Source organism: Semicossyphus pulcher, unplaced genomic scaffold (assembly GCF_022749685.1).
Source record: "Semicossyphus pulcher isolate SPU_LCO1_2020_fin unplaced genomic scaffold, fSemPul1.0.p SCAF_23, whole genome shotgun sequence".
Lineage (NCBI taxonomy): Eukaryota > Metazoa > Chordata > Actinopteri > Labriformes > Labridae > Semicossyphus > Semicossyphus pulcher.
Genome location: NW_027211697.1, coordinates 635,210 through 653,663, shown reverse-complemented (window position 1 = coordinate 653,663; position 18,454 = coordinate 635,210). Strand labels below are relative to the sequence as shown.

General features: G+C 41.7%; 2 protein-coding genes across 3 annotated transcripts; one reads left to right on the top strand and one right to left on the bottom strand.

Moving 5' to 3' along the window:
* Positions 1-1,774: 1,774 nt before the first annotated feature.
* wnt9b (wingless-type MMTV integration site family, member 9B) lies at positions 1,775-7,191 on the bottom strand. The gene is made up of 4 exons (XM_069674570.1): positions 7,051-7,191; positions 6,349-6,602; positions 4,828-5,093; positions 1,775-3,434 (listed from the first exon to the last, which is right to left on the bottom strand). The coding sequence occupies exons 1-4, from the start codon at positions 7,134-7,136 to the stop codon at positions 2,973-2,975; spliced, it is 1,068 nt and encodes a 355-aa protein (XP_069530671.1). The 5' UTR covers positions 7,137-7,191; the 3' UTR covers positions 1,775-2,972.
* A 1,714-nt stretch (positions 7,192-8,905) lies between these two features.
* Positions 8,906-16,485, top strand: arf2a (ADP-ribosylation factor 2a). 2 transcript variants are annotated; one of them, XM_069674141.1, is made up of 5 exons: positions 8,906-8,997; positions 13,192-13,346; positions 13,449-13,559; positions 13,649-13,773; positions 14,539-16,485. In XM_069674141.1, exons 2-5 carry the CDS (start codon positions 13,202-13,204, stop codon positions 14,698-14,700), a joined length of 543 nt encoding a protein of 180 aa, XP_069530242.1. In that variant the 5' UTR covers positions 8,906-8,997; positions 13,192-13,201; the 3' UTR covers positions 14,701-16,485. The 2 variants fall into 2 exon arrangements, with proteins under 2 accessions (XP_069530242.1, XP_069530243.1); XM_069674142.1 differs by having other exon boundaries at positions 8,906-9,006.
* The last annotated feature ends 1,969 nt before the right edge of the window (positions 16,486-18,454 follow it).

The following is an 18,454-nucleotide window of genomic DNA, read 5'->3' as shown; positions in this document are numbered from 1 at the left end:
TGCAGCTCCAGCATACAGCAGGCTGACTGTAGCCCACACCCGCACAGGAAAACCCTACAACAAACACACACTCACATATCACTCCCACTGAAGTGACCACAGGTGTGCACATGGCAAGTATGCATGCACACATATGCAAAAACCTTTCTGCCCTCACCTGTCTCCTGTCAGGACTGTCTCACACACACAGGCAGACACAGCAGCTTGCATATTGCACCCCTGCTCCGTCCAACCCCCCACCCTGCTCAAAGCAGCCACCCTCAGGGCTTGTGCGTGCGAATCCGGCTGTGGACTCAGCAGCCCCCATCGCTGCACCCCCTCCACTCAGGGCAGTGAGGGAAATGAAGGCTTTAGGAGTTCATTATAAAACAACAACAGCAGCAGCAGGGGATCGGCCTCCTGGGGCCAAAGACTCACCCTGCTCATCCCTCCATCCTCATCTCTTCCCTTTATGTCCCTCAATATCTCAACCCTGGTGCACCCTGCTCTCTGCGACACACTCCTCTCTCTCCCTCCTTATCCGTCGCTTTTTAAGAAAGCAGCTTTCATGTCAAAAAAAGTTAAATATTGATCCGAAATATTATAATATGACGGGTTAATGTAGTGAGTCAGTAGTCCCAGCTGAACTTGTTTGACCTCCGTCATCGTAAAGACGGCTGACGCATTAATGTTTTCCCCAAGCTGAATTTTTCAGCTGTATCATCCAAGAGGGGAAATTAATATTGAGGCAAAGGATACGAAAGGTTTGTATGTGTAATATGAAACTGTTATTAGATAGACTTCAAAACTATGTGTCTCTAAAAAACTGTTTACAGCTTGTGACAAAATATTTTTTACCCTTTCATAGATGGCTTTTAAAAGATGCATGATTCTCTTTCTGACAGGAGATAAACTTGAAATGATATTAAATGATATATAGCTTAAATTTATTCAAAAGTTACATTAAATTGTCTGAGTCCTGCCCACAAAAGGCGTGCTGCATACTCTCATAATTTGCTCCAACAATGCCGCATTCTGTACGTCCATTATAGAGATTTTTTTAGCTCATTAAACCTAAAAGTAATTTAGAAGTTGTCTTATAATTCGCTGAAATACTCGGGGCTGATGTTTTTAATAAGGACTAATAATGTGTAATCATAGTAATTAGAGAGTAACATCAAAAGCAGCAGCGCACACAGTATAAATACCTCGCACAATAGCCATCTGTCTGCTGTAGGTTCACTGCTGCCGCACAAATGAGTGGAAAGTTATGATTCACCGATAATAGCACGTAATCTGCTCTCGTTGTCATTCTCGGGGGGCGGCTGAATGTTACTTTCTAATGAGGAATCAGGGGTCAAATGCATTTTTTTAGAGTCATCATCTTTGTCATCATCGTGGTCCGTGCACCGGCTGGAGGCACAACACCTGTAAGCGCGTCCTCCACCCCAAACAGCCCTCGCCTGTTGCCCGGGCGGTTAAAGGGTGATGCAGCAAGACCACAGGCCTTTTCAGATGAAAAGGAGGGCGGGGCGGGATCAGCAGGAAGTGGTTTTGCTTGATAGATGCAGGGCGCAGAGTTTCGGGACAGGTGCATCATTGCGTGTGAGTGCGTATATGAGGGGCCACACAACAAACACAAAACTCTTACACATATGTCCATGTATAAATCTTATTTATTTTAAATAAGAATGCAATGCAACATGATTAAAAAAAGATTTACTTTTGAAATATGGATACATATATATTACCAAATTCAAAAGAACTGTACAAACATCGAAAATATGATCTTTAAAACAATAAAAGGAGAGAACATAAATCTGCATAGCTCGTAAATCTTACTGATCTTTGCATAAGGATGAAGTGAGGTAGAAAAATGATGATTCCACATTGTCATACGCCTGGAGCCCTGACACGAGCTGTAATCACATCATATTTACAGTTCAGAATCACTCAAACTAAACATAAACTGGCCAGTATGATAAACCTGCACACATGGGAACATACGCCTTGTGTTGGATGTGAGAATAAGAGTAAACATGGTGATTTTCTTTGATTAGCAATTTGGGAAAATAAGCAGCATGATTAGCCCGCTTCAAAGGCATTTAGAACAAAGATGCAGCCAAATTAGACCAAATGTTTCAGTTGGGCAATTCAAAGTAAAGTGTGTGCGTCTAAAAATAGATGAACATGAGGGCTGGTATGTTCAGAAATGAAGTGTTTTTCATTCTTTGTTCGGTGTTTCCCTCTGTAGTGTTTCCCTTTGTTCTGCTGAGCGCGCATTAGGCTACATGTAGACATTTCCATAGACATTTCCATAAGAGCAACTGAAACCAAGCGTCTGTCTTTACACAGTATCCCTGTTACAATGTATCAGTGGCCCCTTAAAGCGTCCAGTGATTCTATTTACTATTTTACTAACTCTTAAGGTTTATTATACACTTTGTTTCACGTGTAACAAGAGCAACTTAAGTGCTTTTTAATTTGAAATAAACACAGCAGACAGAGAGACAGACAGACAGGTGGATTCCTTTTAAGGCCGTTTTTAGCCTCAGTGGCGAAACTTAATTACAAGAAGGTTTAAGTATAAAGCAGCAGTACAAGTGACCGATACAATAAATAGTCAAGTGGAAAGGGGCCGATCGATTACTATACAACACAGTCACTGTTTGATGTTTCACTGCTGCTGACGTCCAGTCCAGCCCAGTACCTGTTTAAGAGCTCATGTCCCTCCGTTAAAGAAGAGCCGCATTTCAGTGCATCCAGCGAGAGACAAGCAGGGTTTAAAGACATTCTCACCTGTAGTAAGCTGCTGCATATCACACAGGTGATGACAAGCAAATAACCAGCAATATTCTAATGTTACATGTGTATATTCCTCCCCAAATACATGATGGAGTTTGCAAAGACATGCTGTGATGTAGATCCCTCAGTCTGTAGGAGCTGATAGTTCAGTCAAGTCTTTGCCTACATCTCTCATTCTCTCTCTTCTGTTATGCATTTTTGCAGGTGTACACCTCCTCCTCTCGCACACACGTCTGACACTCCACGTGGCAGCACCAGCGGACCTGGCAGTGGCAGGACAGGCTGGTGAGGCGCATGGCCGTGTTATAACCTCGTCCACAGCACAGGCTCTGACAGCTGGTGTCTTTGGCGCACGACCGGCCTCCCGTACCCGGCGAGTAGCGTGAGGGCCTGCAGAAGCTGGGGGAGTCCTCCAGGTAGACCAGGTCGGTAGTGCGAAGGCTCTGGCCGTGGCGACGGGGGCCGGCGAGCTCCGTCTCCCCGGTGGCCGTGTTGGTGACGCTCAGGACTCGCACGGCGGTGTCGTATCGGTACTTCAGCAGCCGCCCGGTGTCGTGGAAAGGAGACAGCTGCTTCCAGCAGGTCCGTACGGCACAGGAGCCGGAGACGCCGTGACACTTGCAGGTTGTTTTCAGGGCGCTCTTTACTGCCTGAGATAGGAGAAAAAAGCAAGGGAGGGAGAGATGTCAGACCATCCTGTTTGATTCATTACCTGGCCTCTTATCTGGGAGGTCTATCTGGACACACTGAGACAGTTTCCTGCAGGCTGGGTAGGGGGTTTGGAGAGGTGGTCTGCGATACTGCGCCTTTAGCCTACCTCAGTCAAAACTTTTGACATAATGGATTGAGGGGGGCTGTTCAGCATGCCGTATTTCATTTACCTCACATTTCTCACTTGGACAGCTCTTGCAATTTGTTTTCCCCCCAATGTGTTGAAACTAGCTGTCTGCCTCTCTCCTGTCTCTCTTCCCTGCAGCCTGAGGCGGAGGTGACAAACAGTGCAGACAGAGGAATCTCTCCACCCTGTTCTTTGTACATGCCTGCTCATGGAAAACATTGATAAGAATTTTCTGTGCTACAAGTGCCAAAAGCACAGGAGCAGCGGTTTGTGATGCTGCCCCTTGATTTTGGGTTGATGGTCAGCGATGAGAGCGCCATCACTCAGCCTGAGAGCTGCTGTCGTGGTCGGGGGGCCAGAGACAGGTCACACACAGGCAGCCGGAGGGGACTTGTGGCTTGAGAAGTTCTGCTCAGTTCCTCCCTTCGCAGGTATGAACCCCTCAGGGGCTCAGAGCACCATTACTGAGAGATCGGGGGCGCCGACCTCTTCATGTTTTTGTTCACGCGGCTTGTGGTCTCTTCTTTGCCACATTGGTGTAAAGAGGAAAACATTTAACTCAGTAAAGATGAGATAAGATAGTTCTTCCTGTTTTTTTTGTCTCTGGCTCTATCAAGGTGTGAGCTACGGGAGTAGCACCCTGGGGCCTTCTATTTCACAGCTACACAGTAGTTGTTATGAACATTAGTTGGATTTATGGAGAGCACAGTGATCCAGTAAGTGGAAAAAAATGCTCGCTCGTATATTAAAAAGAGGCCAGTTATAATCGTTCTCTCTGACATGAGACCTTTAATTTTGTGTAGGCCCGCACAGCAAGCTTTATCATGCCTGAGAACACCTGGCTCCAACCATCCCACAGTCGTCTTGTCTCCCTGCTACGCCGCCTCACCCCCTGAGCCTGTGTTATCCACCAAGGCCAACGACTGCAGCAAATAAGGGGGCGTTTGTCTGGCTGGCACTGTGCAAAATATGCAGGTGAGGATCACAATTGTGCTGCCTCTGATGGCGCAGGAGTGTGGCAGAGGTATAATTGGCGTGTAAAATTGCAGCCCAACTAATTGAACAGAGTGTGGCTCAGGTACGGGTGATGTTTTCGATGCCTCGGGCTTGGGAGGCATCCTCGTGAAGATACGGGGGGGGGTGTTTTCGCTGAAGCACATTTAATGCAATATTGCAACTCCACTCCTTTATTTGCCCACACTTACCCGAATTCCGACGTTGATGTTGTGGGCGTCGACCTGAGCCCTCAGGTCCTTGCTGACCCTCTTTTGGCCGAGGAACTTCTTCAGGAACTTGGTGCTGTATTTCAGGTTGTCGCCGCAGACCCCCCACTGCCACGCTTCTCGATGCTGGATGCCGGGGGATTCGTCGCATGTGCACCTCTCCATGCGACCCGAGCTGCACGCTTTGGCGAGCGCATGGGTCAGTGCAGCAGAGGACACTGCCAGCAGGAAGGCCGTCTCCTTGAAAGCTGGGTTAAAAACAAACAAACAGAGGAGATGGAATATAAAATTTTAATGTACATCTTTTAATTAATAAGGACAGATTTAAAGCTCTTTAAATGCAAGCTGATTTATGGCTTTATAAACATGTGTTCTGCGAGCAAACTGTGTAAGACTTGAGGGATTAATTTCTTGTGTACAAACATCAAAATGTCTTCTGTGCACTAAGCCTTTAAGCCCAAATGTTTACAAAGAGCTCACTACGTTGTCATGGTTTTTCTACAACCTCAGCATTATTCTGCAAGTTTTCTTGTGTCATAATTCCTCCTCTGACCTTTTCTTTTGGTTACGCTCTGTTATTAGCTTCACCCAGAGCCACCGCCAGGGTATATTTTGATCCAATTAATTATTATTTTGACTAGGAAGGATTTTCCCAGATGAAAGTGGGTAATCATGCCACCCTTTTCCTCTGGGAATGGGCGCTTTCCCCAGATAAAAATAACCACAGGGCTAGAGCGTTCTCCACCGCACCACATTTCTTTGGCTTCCTACTCCCTCATTACCTCCGTGCTGACCTGTTCATGTTCTCCCACACACTGATATCCATATGCATTAAAGCATTTTCTGCACACGGCAGACCTGCATGGGTCTGTGTGCAATATGGTGATTTAGTATGGACATTTTTCCCCGCCCAAGTGTTGCTAATCAATAGTTGTATCAGGTCATGGAAAAAGTTGTCAAGTAGACAACTTTTGGAAAACTTTTCAAGAAAATGTCACTTTAAACTTTGTGATCATCAGGAACGACGATAGATACAGTTTACAGTCTGTGATAATTATACATAAAAGTCATACCATTCATTAATAAAATCAATATCAATATTTTTGTTAAATTAGGACAGGAGTCATGTTGGATTGCTGGCTACAGTTTTGGCTCAAAACATTTCTAACAGCTCATCTGAAAATGATTTGAGTATTTTTTTCTGCCTTTTAGATCAAGTGATGTTGCAACCAGATTCAGGCCAGATGGGGCTCAGCACCAACATTTTGGGGTCTTTCTCTGACACACTTGAGCTGGACAGATGTAGTAATTTCAAACAGGCAGCACGTCAAATAGGGGAGTAATAAAGGGATTAACTATGCACCTGTCTCACTTGAAGTAAATAAGAATAAATACAAAGAAAGTTAAGAGGCTGCAGAGCTGTATCGTCGCGTCTTCGATCCCAGCATTAGCCGTTTTAGCTAATTAATGCCACATCTGTACGGCGTGTAGAAGTTAGCTCACCTCTTTTTAGAAGGCTTCCCCGGCCGTCCAGGCTGCAGTTCCAGCGCTCATTCCTGAACTGATAGCGACACTCCAGCAGACTGAGGCGCACAGACTCCCGCAGCGTCTCGGCCAAACCTGGCTCCCTGCGACACAGCCTCTTCTGCCGCCGGGTTAGAGTCATCTGCTCGCACTGCTTCAGGTGGGCCTTACCTGTCGGTGATTCATTGGAAAACGGACCAGGTAAGAACACCAAGGGTTCCCGACCTGTCAGTCTTGGAGTAGGAAGAAAAAACACATTGGGAATTTAGAGGTGCAAAATCTATCTTTACTGTTATTGTGAAAACATTTTCTAAATAGGAAGATATTATATGACTGCCATTAAAACTAGATTAAACCAAACTTCTAATATGTGAGAATGGCGCTTATGTTTGTTGTTGTTACTTTGTTTTACGCTCCTAACTCAGTCGTTCCCAATTAAAAAATCTTAAGAAATTTATCAGCAACATTTTAGGATAAATTGGGAATTCTTCTTTGTACATAATATAAAAAGAGAAAAAATAGCAAAAAGGGTAATTCAACAAATCCATGGGAAAATACTTTACGCGTGCGTAATTTTGGCTGAAGTTGGTAAAGGTTGTTTTTATGATCTCTTCATACGATTAAAAGAACAGAGGCAATCAGTGACTGTGATGAGCAAAAATAAAAATAAAACCAGCTGACCCAAAGTAAGCCGCAGTTTGCGAGAGAAGGATGCAGAGTGCAATGAGTCGCAGTAGGCAGGCGGTCCGTGGGAGCCTGGAGCGCATGGTGCCGGGTTGGCGCTGCTCTTCATCTCGCTGATTCTTCAATGGAGAAAGTCTGTGCCGTCTGCTCGGCGCATCTCTTTAAACGGCCCCACATGCACACAGACTTTCAATCCGGTGCGCCAGGCCCAGTGGTTCGCTGGGAGGCAGGGCTCTTTTGGGGGGGATGGAGGGAGGGGGGGGGCATCATCTTGCTGCACCCTCATTGGATTTAATATTGTTACTGTATGTTCCCTCCCACTGTAACGCAACCCAGGTGGTCAGGGATGCAAAATGACTGTGTTTACCTGCTGTGATATAGAAGTCTCGGATATATCATGTAGCCCACAGTTCTCCAGTGGTCCTGTTTTTTTTTCTTTTTCTTTTGTGTGTGTGTTTGTTTTTTTTTTTTGTGATATGGATCCCCCAGGGTCTGAAATAAAGAATAGTTAAGTTAAAAAGTTCAAGTTATATTCACTGGAATCCACACTCAAATCGAGACTATTTGTATGGGATTTTAAAAAAACCAACAAACTTTCTTTGACGTCAGATGTTCGTTTGTTTTTTTTAATTGTGGTCAGTGTGTCTAAACTCTTTTAGTATTCACCAACATTTTCCATTCAGTTTTTACTTTGCATAACTTGCTTTTCTGTCGATCAGTAATCTTCCACATTAATTCAGAACCTTTAAAAGCAGGGCTCATTTTTGGAGTCTGAAACTCCTCCAAGTGTAACTCACAAGGGCAGAATACTTTCGCTCTCAAGTTTCCTCTGCCTACAGGTTGTATTTCTGACCGTGGAGAAGAGTAACCAAATAGAGTAAAATTATATTACATTATAATCATGGTGATTATGCAACAGAAATCAACAAATCCTTGAACAAATTAAACACAGCATTCAAGAAAAAAACCCTGCAGATAAGACTAAATAATCCATGAAGTCTGACATTAAAGGACACAAACATACAGTATATTATTAAAGGCCTTATAGCTAGTTCTTCCCATTAAATTGTGTTCTTGTTAACTTCACTAGTCATTAGAGAATAAAACACCATGGATGGAGCCCCATCTAGTGGATTCAATATGGACATTTAAAATTGGACCTGGATATATTTTATAGAGTAGAACTGTATATTTTTTCCCCCCGATTAACAATTTGTTTTAAAGAATATCAGAAAGTGAGGAAAAATTCACATCAGAATTTCTTGAAGCGAAACGTCACATCTGCATATTGTATTGTCAAACTAATAGTTCAACACACAAGATATTTGGTTTAGTTTCAGTGAAAAAAAATTAGAACACTACTTGTAAGTTACACGCTACATTTGAATGGCCTAAAGCTTCAGTGACACTGTTCACAAACAGAATGCAGTTGTAAGACTTGCATCAGGCCTTTACTAGACCAATGCCTGTGACACATGGTATTATTATTATTATTGTTGTTGTTGTTGTAAAATTGAATGTAAAACGTGTCACTTGCTCAGGGGAACAGCTGGTCATCTTTTAATATACTGTATGTTGTCCAATAAATCATATTAAGCTTTGTTTTTGAGTGAAAGGTACAGTATGTAATCTTTTTCTTTTCTGTTTACATTTATTTCGTTACAAATAATAACATTTTTCAGAACAGGATTTTTACTTTCAGAGTATTCTTAGTGTGCTATGAGACGTGTGTACCTACTTCACCTAACTGACAAGAATACCGTATAATTGCTATCCACACTCCACGTCAATTGGTAGCGCCACAGTGCCATATCGGCGTTATGACCGCCATTAAACCCCACGAAGAAGAAGAACGACGAAGAAGAAGAAGACGACGTTAACGACGCCGGAAAACGCCATTTTATTGAACAGGACCAGAGAAGATTGAGAGGTGCATTAACAAAGGTAAAAAAGGTACGAAATATAGATATAAATATAGATATCATTTCCATTTTTATAAGGGTGGAGACGACTTAGTGTTGCATTTTTGTACAAGAAGTGTTGGCTTGAAAGTCCATTAGCTGTTTCCTTAGCAGTCTAACTTTACCTAAACCGTGTTTGCCGAGGAAGTTTGAAAACATTTTATATCTTTAAATTTGAACGCCTCCTTAATATTAACAGGCAGATTTATCAGTCAGAGTCTTCTCTGTACGCATTGAATTTATTCTGTGTTCTGTTCAGTTAATGGTGGCGTTAATCTACGATTTCTTAAACATAGCTAGGCTAGGCTAACACTTCCGGTTTCATGGCTAACGTTAGCTCACTGAGCTGAGAGTTTAAAGGTATTCACGTATCCAACTAGAGCCTGAATTAACCTGAAAACTTTACGATTAGTATTTGACTGTCAACATATGTACAATGTAAAGCATGGCAACATTAACGTTAGCAAACACTTTCATTTTATTTTATAATGTACACATGCCAGCTAGCATCGTCCTGTATCTGTACCTGCTCGTTGACAGTACAAAAGGAAGGTAACGTAACCTCTGTCAGAACTAACGTTGCTATTTTGTACAGAATTATCTTCTCATTTGTATATTATCCGCCTGAAATAATTACAGACTTTGAAACCAAAGTATCTTTTTTTTATTATCTCTAAACCGATGATAATACCTCCCGTGCCTTGTAGCGTTAACAGAAACCTGTCATTCCGGTTGGGACCAGCACCTGTCAGCATCACGCCCTCAATTATCGTAGGGTGGCTGCTCACCTGATCCAAGATGAATGAACTCTTTTGTTTATTAATTTTGCTGCTGTGTGTTACCAGTAACAGGAAGTTCAGGCAACATAAGGAAGTCCTGGGTTTTAGAAGTGTTAGTTTTGTGTTAGCCGTCTGGTGTCAAGCCTTTGCTGATCTATTTCCTTTTTCTGTTTACCTTCATTATTTTCCTAATTGTTTAGCTTTCAAAGAATCATGCAATGATAGCCCCTCTTATCGTTTCTACATTTGCCTCGGGTATCATACACCTCAGGTATTTGATGTTTTGTCTGTTTTTAAGGGAAGTAGGCCCTTAGTTGAGTGTGCATGGTTTTCTCCATCTGATTAGTTAAAGGCTGTGTAACATCATCATAGGACTGGTTGAAATTGATAGTACTCAGCCTTCACACTTGGAAGTATGTTGAAATTGCAGGAAATAGGCCTTGGTAAATATTATATATATCTTTCTCAAAGTTGATATTTTTTTTAAAGCAATTCATAATATTTTATATCTAAAAAGAAAATGCTAAGATGAGGAGTAAAGTTGTTTTCAATCATCACAGAAGTTAGCTGATGAGGTTGTCAGCAGTTCTTCTAATATTTTAATCCTCCTTGTTAAATCTATCATTAATATTTCAACACATTAATGGAATTAATGTATCAGTTAGCCCTGTTAATTTTGATTGATGAATGTAGAATGTAGGTATTTAAGTTTTAGGTGGAGTTAAGTTTGTTTGAACTATGAAGGTGCTCCACCTTGCTTTTTCATTCTCATATGACGTCTACATCCTACATAAATACAGAATTTATCCGGTGAAAAAAAAAGTCTTAATAATCTATCATTTTTGTCATTTCAATTTTTTTTATTGTACAATATGGAGAAATGGCATATACCATAGTATTTGACTACCAAAAACATTAATTACAAGCCATTTATTACAGTTTAACAAACTCATTATGCATGTATAAGAGACAAAGATGAACAGAGAATGGCTGCTTCATAAATTGCATTGTCATTGTCGTCAGGATATGAACAGAGGCATTTAAACATTGCAAAAGACTTCCTGAATCATAATGAATAGGAAAAAAATTTGTTGTTTTTTATTTGGTCATGCATGTCAGCTGGCCTATCAGATGTAGTCCTTGATTCACGGGCCATGCATTCACACCACATTGCCCATCAGCTAGCTAAATGTCAGCTTACCTCAGATTAATTTCTGTCAATTCAGTGGTGACTCTAAAGTTAGCTAACACAATGGCTGAGGAAAGAGAAGAGCAAGGAGGATGTAGCTGAAGAATACCTTGTGGTAAAAAAAGAACAGCACTGTGTCTGTTAAAAAACTTTCAGGTAGAGAGACGCAGATACTGTATTCTTAGAGCACCCTTGGAGCAATGTGTCATAAGTGTACGCTTTTCTACAGATGTCACACAACATTTGGCCATCTTTCCTCCCCATTCCCTCTTCTTTACCTCGTTGCTCGTACTTGCTTGCTTCGTCGCATTGTCCGTATTACTTGCTTGTCCTGCATCCTCCACCACATATCACCCTTCTCCCGGTTTAGCAAAAAAACATTGCAAGTATTGGGCTTTCCTAATAAACTTAAGACAGTTGCCTGACATCTCTACAACAATGTCATGCATATTAGATAGGAAGCGTTAGCTCGAAGTCAAGACAAGTAAATAGCATCAAATTAATAAGCAAGTGATCAAGGGAGATTGCTGGAGAGGCGATTGTCATTTGGTTTCACGTCTTTGCCTCAGACAGAAAAGTTCTCACGTTCTGAGGCTGAACCCGCGCTCTGCCGGAATTACCAACGCCACTTCAGCCAAAGTCGGGCAACATTTATCCCAGGGAAGTGATTAGAAGTTAACAAGATTCACTCAACGGATGCAAACACTCGCTTTACCAGAAGGAAATCTCGCAGCATGCGCTCCTTCTGCTCCAGGGGTGCAGCGACACCGCTCTGTGACCTGCAGTGATCACAGCTGCGCTCAAAAGACGGCAGTCAGTTTAACACGGTATAAACAAAATAAATAGTATTCGCACTCTCAACCAACGGGCCAGGGGTGTGAATAACTTACAATTACTAGATCGCTCTCAGTTTTCTAATTTATCAGGCTGTGATAGCAATTTTTCTACACTTGTTATTATTCATTTACTCTTACAGATTCAGAATTATAAACCAGGATAATGAAGCATCTTTTGGGAAACCTCTGACAGATATTTCCTCAATCAAGCTAAGACTGTGTGGGCTCACACTTATTCATAGACCATGTTGTTTAGCCTGACTGTTCAGAACAAGTAAAACACCTTTCAGACCTTGTGATGCAAGTTAAACCTGCAAAGTTTGTGCTTAATTTAGTCCTCATGAGGGCCTGCCTCTGTCATCCGACCTGATTTAATGACCTCTAGTCTATATAGACATTTTGTAGATATTGCCATGTACATCATACATACATGCATACATTGTGATGAACAACAAAAGTCATAAATTGGTAATTGAACTCGCATTATACCTGTATGTGTAGCAGCATTGAAGTACTGCTGTGGGATTTAAATTATGTTTGAGAGCAATACTGCTGGCAGGAGATGTGTGTTGTTCTCACAGCAGTCTCTAATACATTGGGTCAAATGCAGGTTGTGTTTTAGCAATAATGCTTCTTGCAGGGACCTGGTAGAGGATTATTGCATGTGGTTTGATTAATCTGCTCAAAAAAAAGTCACATCACACTGACAAAGTAGCTTACTTACAACTACTTTTCTATTAAAACTCAGATTTGTGTCTAATAGAAATATTGTAACAAATACGATAGCAGTATTTAAGTAGGATATTTCTTATTTCACCATTTGTAATTGTACTTCAGGATTCTCCAACTCACTGCCTGGCACTTCCCCTTGTATACTCGTCACATTTCAGTGTTTTTCAAGTGGTGTTTACCAAACAGCAGGTGAGCTGTGTGGCTACTTGTTAATTAATGCTGCATTTCAAAACCATCTAACTTTTGCTGCAATGGCACCACTAAAACGCTCTTAAAACAGCAGCACACGCATGCGTGGATCAAACACGAGCGGTCGCACCTCTGTCATTGTATTTGTTTAATAGACCTTTTGGAGGATCTCTCGTTCAGTGTTCTCTGCTGAGAATGTGTGTATACTCGTTGTTATGGCTGTGTAAAAAAAAGAAGAAAAATCCAAAATTTGTCAGCACATTATATACTTTGGCAGCCATTTATATTCCTGGGTGGGCCCCAGGTAAAGTCTGATAACACAGTAGATACAGTGTCTTGAAATTACAAGGCAGCCAATAACAACCTCAGCTTCTAAAAGGATCTGTATTTTTTATATGAAAGTATTCACATAATTAGAAACCTGATAATACAATATTGTTGTCCTTCTGCAGGTGAGCCAAGATGGGAAATTTTAGTAGCATTTTCCACAAATTGTTTGGCAAGAAAGAAATGAGAATCTTGATGGTCGGACTGGATGCTGCTGGGAAGACCACCATACTGTACAAGCTCAAACTAGGAGAAATTGTTACCACAATCCCTACCATTGGTGAGCATCTTCATAAGAAATTGATTTAACACACACAGTCAATACATTTCTAAAAAGACCATGCAGCTTGAGAACTTAAACAAAATCTCCCCTCATCCACAGGTTTTAATGTCGAGACAGTCGACTACAAGAACATCAGCTTTACAGTGTGGGATGTGGGTGGTCAGGACAAGATCAGGCCACTCTGGAGGCATTACTTCCAAAACACACAAGGTGAGAGACTTTCTGATGTTTTCAGTTCTCCAAGTCTGGAGACCGTTATCCACTTCCTTCATAAACGATCACTTCTTTTCCCTTTTCAGGCCTCATCTTCGTAGTGGACAGTAATGACAAGGAGCGAGTCGGGGAGGCGAGGGACGAGCTGTTACGAATGCTGTCTGAGGATGAGCTGAGGAATTGTGTCGTGCTCGTGTTTGCCAACAAACAGGCGAGTTTATGTCACTTTCCTTAAAAAAAAAAAAAAAGCATTATTAGTGAAAGAACTATTAATTAATCAGCCCATTAATTGCCCAATGAACTATGAGTAGGGTATTTGCCAGACACTATAACTGAGCTGTAGCGTTTTGTCTATTGTTAAAGCAGATGGTGATTGTAAATAGCCGTAAAAAGTGATCTGTGCAAACAGGGTCCAAAATTAGCAGGTAAAAATCTAATTCAGCGAGTGAAATAAGTGAGGTCGGGCACCAGGGGCGGGTGCTCCCATCACTACAAAACATACTCAGTGTTGTTGACGAAGTCTGTTTTGCCACGTGTCCTTGAATTATTGAATTGCAATCCTTTTAACTGACCCTCGCTGACCACCATCGGCGTGCTCACGCTTCTGTTATTTAGCTCGCGTAGGGAACTAGTGCATCAAAAAACGTACAAGTTTTCCCTTTCACTGGTCACCGGTGTGCCTCAAATTTAGGCCTATTTCAGAATAATATGTTTAATATCAGTTGATTATTATTAAAGCACTACTGCTTACACCACTTGTTGCAGCTTCTAAATGTGGAGCTGATTTTAACTACATAGATAAATACACACGCAAAGTACATTACCTCATAATTATACTGCTACTATAAGTTCAGTTTGGTTTTGTTTCTTTCTACCAATGTTTATTATTGACATTAAATCTAACAACATTTTTATGGCCGCTTTGTTGCTTTATTCTCTTCTCATAAATTAACCATCGTGTTTTCTGCCCTTTCAGGACCTGCCCAATGCCATGACTGCAGCAGATATCACAGATAAGCTGCAACTGTCAAATCTGCATAATCGAAATTGGTATATCCAGGCCACGTGCGCCACTAGTGGAGATGGTCTCTATGAGGGTCTTGACTGGCTTTCAAACCAGCTGAAGAATGCAAAATGATGCATCGCTTCACCTCCCTTCTGTCATCTCTGTGACTCCACAGTTTGGGGGACTGCACTGGTCCTGGTCTCATTCTCTCATCTCTTCTCATTTACTCTCTTTCATATAAAAAGTTGGACCGCTGGCGAGTGCTCCCCTGCATCTGTTCACTGTTCGCGTGTGTTTGGATTAGTATTTTTGGATAAGTAAGTTTGTGAGCCGAGTGGGAGCAGCCTCGCTGTGCCTTTAACAGTAAACTGTCAAGCACCTCATCCCTCCACTGTCGCAATCTAAAGGGACTTGTCTCAACAAAGCAAAGGATGTTGTGCCATTTAGTTTTAACATCTAGCTAGTGATATGAAGGCTTTTTTTAATATTCATTCACCCTGAAAAGACTCTCAGTATATCTCAGTTTAGGCTGTGTCATCTTTGACACACAAGAAAACATGACATTCCAGACCAGTTCACATTCCTTTTTTTTTAAGCCGATTTATTGAACAATTTCTTCTGTCTCACCTTTAACAGTCATCCCGCTCATGGCTATATCTCTGGAATTATTAATGGCCCTTTGTATTTTACACACCCATGATTATAAGTCAAGGCTAGGTTTAGAAGACATAGAGTGTTGTGTTGTTTCATATGTGGAGTTGTTTTGAGTGTTGCTGTCATGTCTTTGGTGGATATGTGTACGCTTGGGATGAGGTGAGGGTTTTCCAGGCTACTGGAGGGGTGAGGCCTTTTTAGAGTTGCTCCCACTCTGTGCATTTTCTTTTCTTATTTTCTCTCATCTTTAGTATTCTGGGTTATTGTTTTTACTGTTTTTTATTATTGTGATATTTTACATGTTACTTGCACAGGTGACCTGGTTTACTAAAGTTCGACCTGACGTTCAAGGTGTTCAGAATTTCCTTTTGAAAATGCTCTCGGGACCAATTGGTTAGATTTTAGTAAGGGCTCATCGTGCTTGGATCAGTTCTGGCTCCGCCCTCTTGTGTGTTTCCAGAGGATACACATTTTCTTGAACAAATCGTCAGCGCTGCGTTAAACGGTACAGTTTCATCAGAAGTGTTTGCTCTGGACTATCAATACTGTAAATGCTTCCTCAGGCTTTTTGGTGTTTTTCCTGCATGTCGCCAGGGCCCTTCCCCTGGAGTTGTCTATCTTAAATCCCCCTGAAGCCATTTGCACAACCTCATCAGCTTGCACAAAACAGGCATATGTAAAGAAAGTGGATTATCAATCAGCCATTGCAATGAACAACGACAATAGCCCTTCTCATTGCTCTACACCAGCAGACTGTTAAAATGTCAAAGAAGGCGTGTTGCACCAGTTAACCCAGTAATAGTCTAATATTCCCAAAGGCTTCAGCGATTACATAAGAAACTCCTGACGAGTAAAGATGACTCTAAGGTCATATCACACTGACCTCCAAAGTCAAATACGTTTCCCTTTTGTTTTTCTACAACTAGACATTTGGCTGTTTTCCTCATGCACTATTCTTTCGGGCTTTCTTTGTGTGGCATGTTCAAGTATTTACTAAAGATCTGTACAGTTCATAGGACAAGTGGCATGATCTGGTTTACAGCAACAATAACAAATGTATATATTCTGTAAGAAAATGTATTTTAACTTGAAGTCATCCACCTACCTTTGTTCAAATGTGAAGCTTTAATTTTGGAGATTGTTTCTGTACAAATGACAAGGTATGTGCATATGTTTTTCTTAATTACCTTTTATGCTTTTTTTAAATTCATCTTGTAACATCTGATAAATGCACTATAATAAAGAGATCTCTATTGTACATGGCTAATACTTTCTTGTCATTCATGCAAGAGAAAATGCCTCAGTCATAAATATGATCCTTTAAATTCCTCTTTAGTTAAGCCTAAGTCATATTTATATAAACATCAAAAGTGTTTATTAATGATCACGCTTTTTTCACAAACAGGTCTATGTTGCATTGAAACATATTGAGACCCCCTCACTTTGCTCTAAATTGCAGACTTATGCTTAAACCACCATTCCGGTGTATATTAAATGCCCACAATCCCAAGGCAAAAAGAAGACCGCAACTTGGTGGTCATCCCGGACTCTCGCCTCTAATTCCAGTCGAACATCAAATCGGTCACAAAATCTGCGTTTTACCACCTCTAAAACTTTTCCGGACTACATGCCTTCTTTACCACCCATCTGGAGTACTGCAAATCCCTGGACAGGCTCCCGTACGTGCAGAACTGTGCTGCCAGGGTTCTGACCAGCACCAAGCCCTGGTAACGCATCACCTGCACCTTCATCCACCTTCACTGGCTCCCAGTCAGGTCCCGCATCTCCTGTAAAATCCTTCTTCTCACCTACAAATCTCTCCATGCCCTGGCCCCACAGTACCTTTCTGACCTCCTGCACCCCTATACCCCGTCCCGGAATATGCGGACCTCAGACACAGGCCTGCTAACCGTTCCCCTCACCCGCCTGTGGGGTGAGAGCCTTCAGTGTGGCAGTCCCCACCCTCTTGAACTCTCTCCCTATGGAGATCCGCAGTGAGACAACCATTCAGTCATTTAAAAAACAGGTCAAAACCTTCCTTTTAAACAAGATGTACAATCTATAACAACCATTACCCAGCTCACTTTGCTTTCGTTCCTTGTACATCTGTTTATTTTTGTTTGAACTCCCATGTAAAGCAATCCTGGTTTTCCTGAGAGGTGCTATATAAATCCAAGTTATTATTATGATTATTATTGTTAAGAAAAAGGATCTTAGATTTAAAAAAAATTAAGAAATAATGAAATAAGAAGTTGACATATTTTTTACTTGCCAAATATTAGTGTTGTTGCACTTCCTAACTGTGACCACTGGAGGGCAGTAAATTCTCATGATTCTGAATAAACCTGGGTTAACTGGAAAGGAGAGGCTAACGCTCTCAGTAAAATAGAGCATTAAAATGACAAATGAAGTGTTAATGTATACTGTCTTACCTGACGCAGGTATGAACGCCTGGAGAAGATAGACTGAATTCCCCATCAGAAAACTGATCAAATGATTCACATGATAATTACTAATACAGATGTTACTGATGTACAGTCGATTAGAGAACAATTCAGACAGGAATATTCCAGCACTTTTGTCCAGGAGAAAGATAATATAATTATTAAAAATGATCCAACCAACAACTGTCTTTTTAAAGTATACACCCCTCTCTCTCTCTCTGTATCTCACTCACTCACAGGTCTAAGGTGTAGCCTGCAGGAAGGAGTATTGGCTTAATGCAGACTCATGTTCCCAGGGGACAGAGATGGACAGATGGTGACACAGTAAAGATGAGGGTCTGTCTCCTGCAGACCACCGTTCACCCTGCTTTTTCCTCTCCATCTAGATTTCAGGTGGCCAATTCTCCATAGAGTTGTTACCTTGGAAACAGCACCTTATGTATTTATAGAGAGGGACTGAGCAGACATGGAGAAGGGAGAGCAGGAGACAAGACATGGAAGGCGATACAGGCAGTCGTTCCTTTATTCAGGCTCTTTAATTGAACAGCGGGCAGCCTATGATTACACCCTTGTAGACGTATCATTCCTCACCTTGCAGTAGCTGCCAGACGCCCTTTTATATTGAAATTAGAGTAAGCTCGATGACCTGATCCCAGATTGTTTCTATGTGAAAGACCCTGCTTTGTAATTGATGTTGAACTGAGGTTATTATCATCTGTCACTCGTTCAACACATTTGCCATCTTCCCTCGAATACATCACATCCCCTGACTATCAAATAACGCTGTA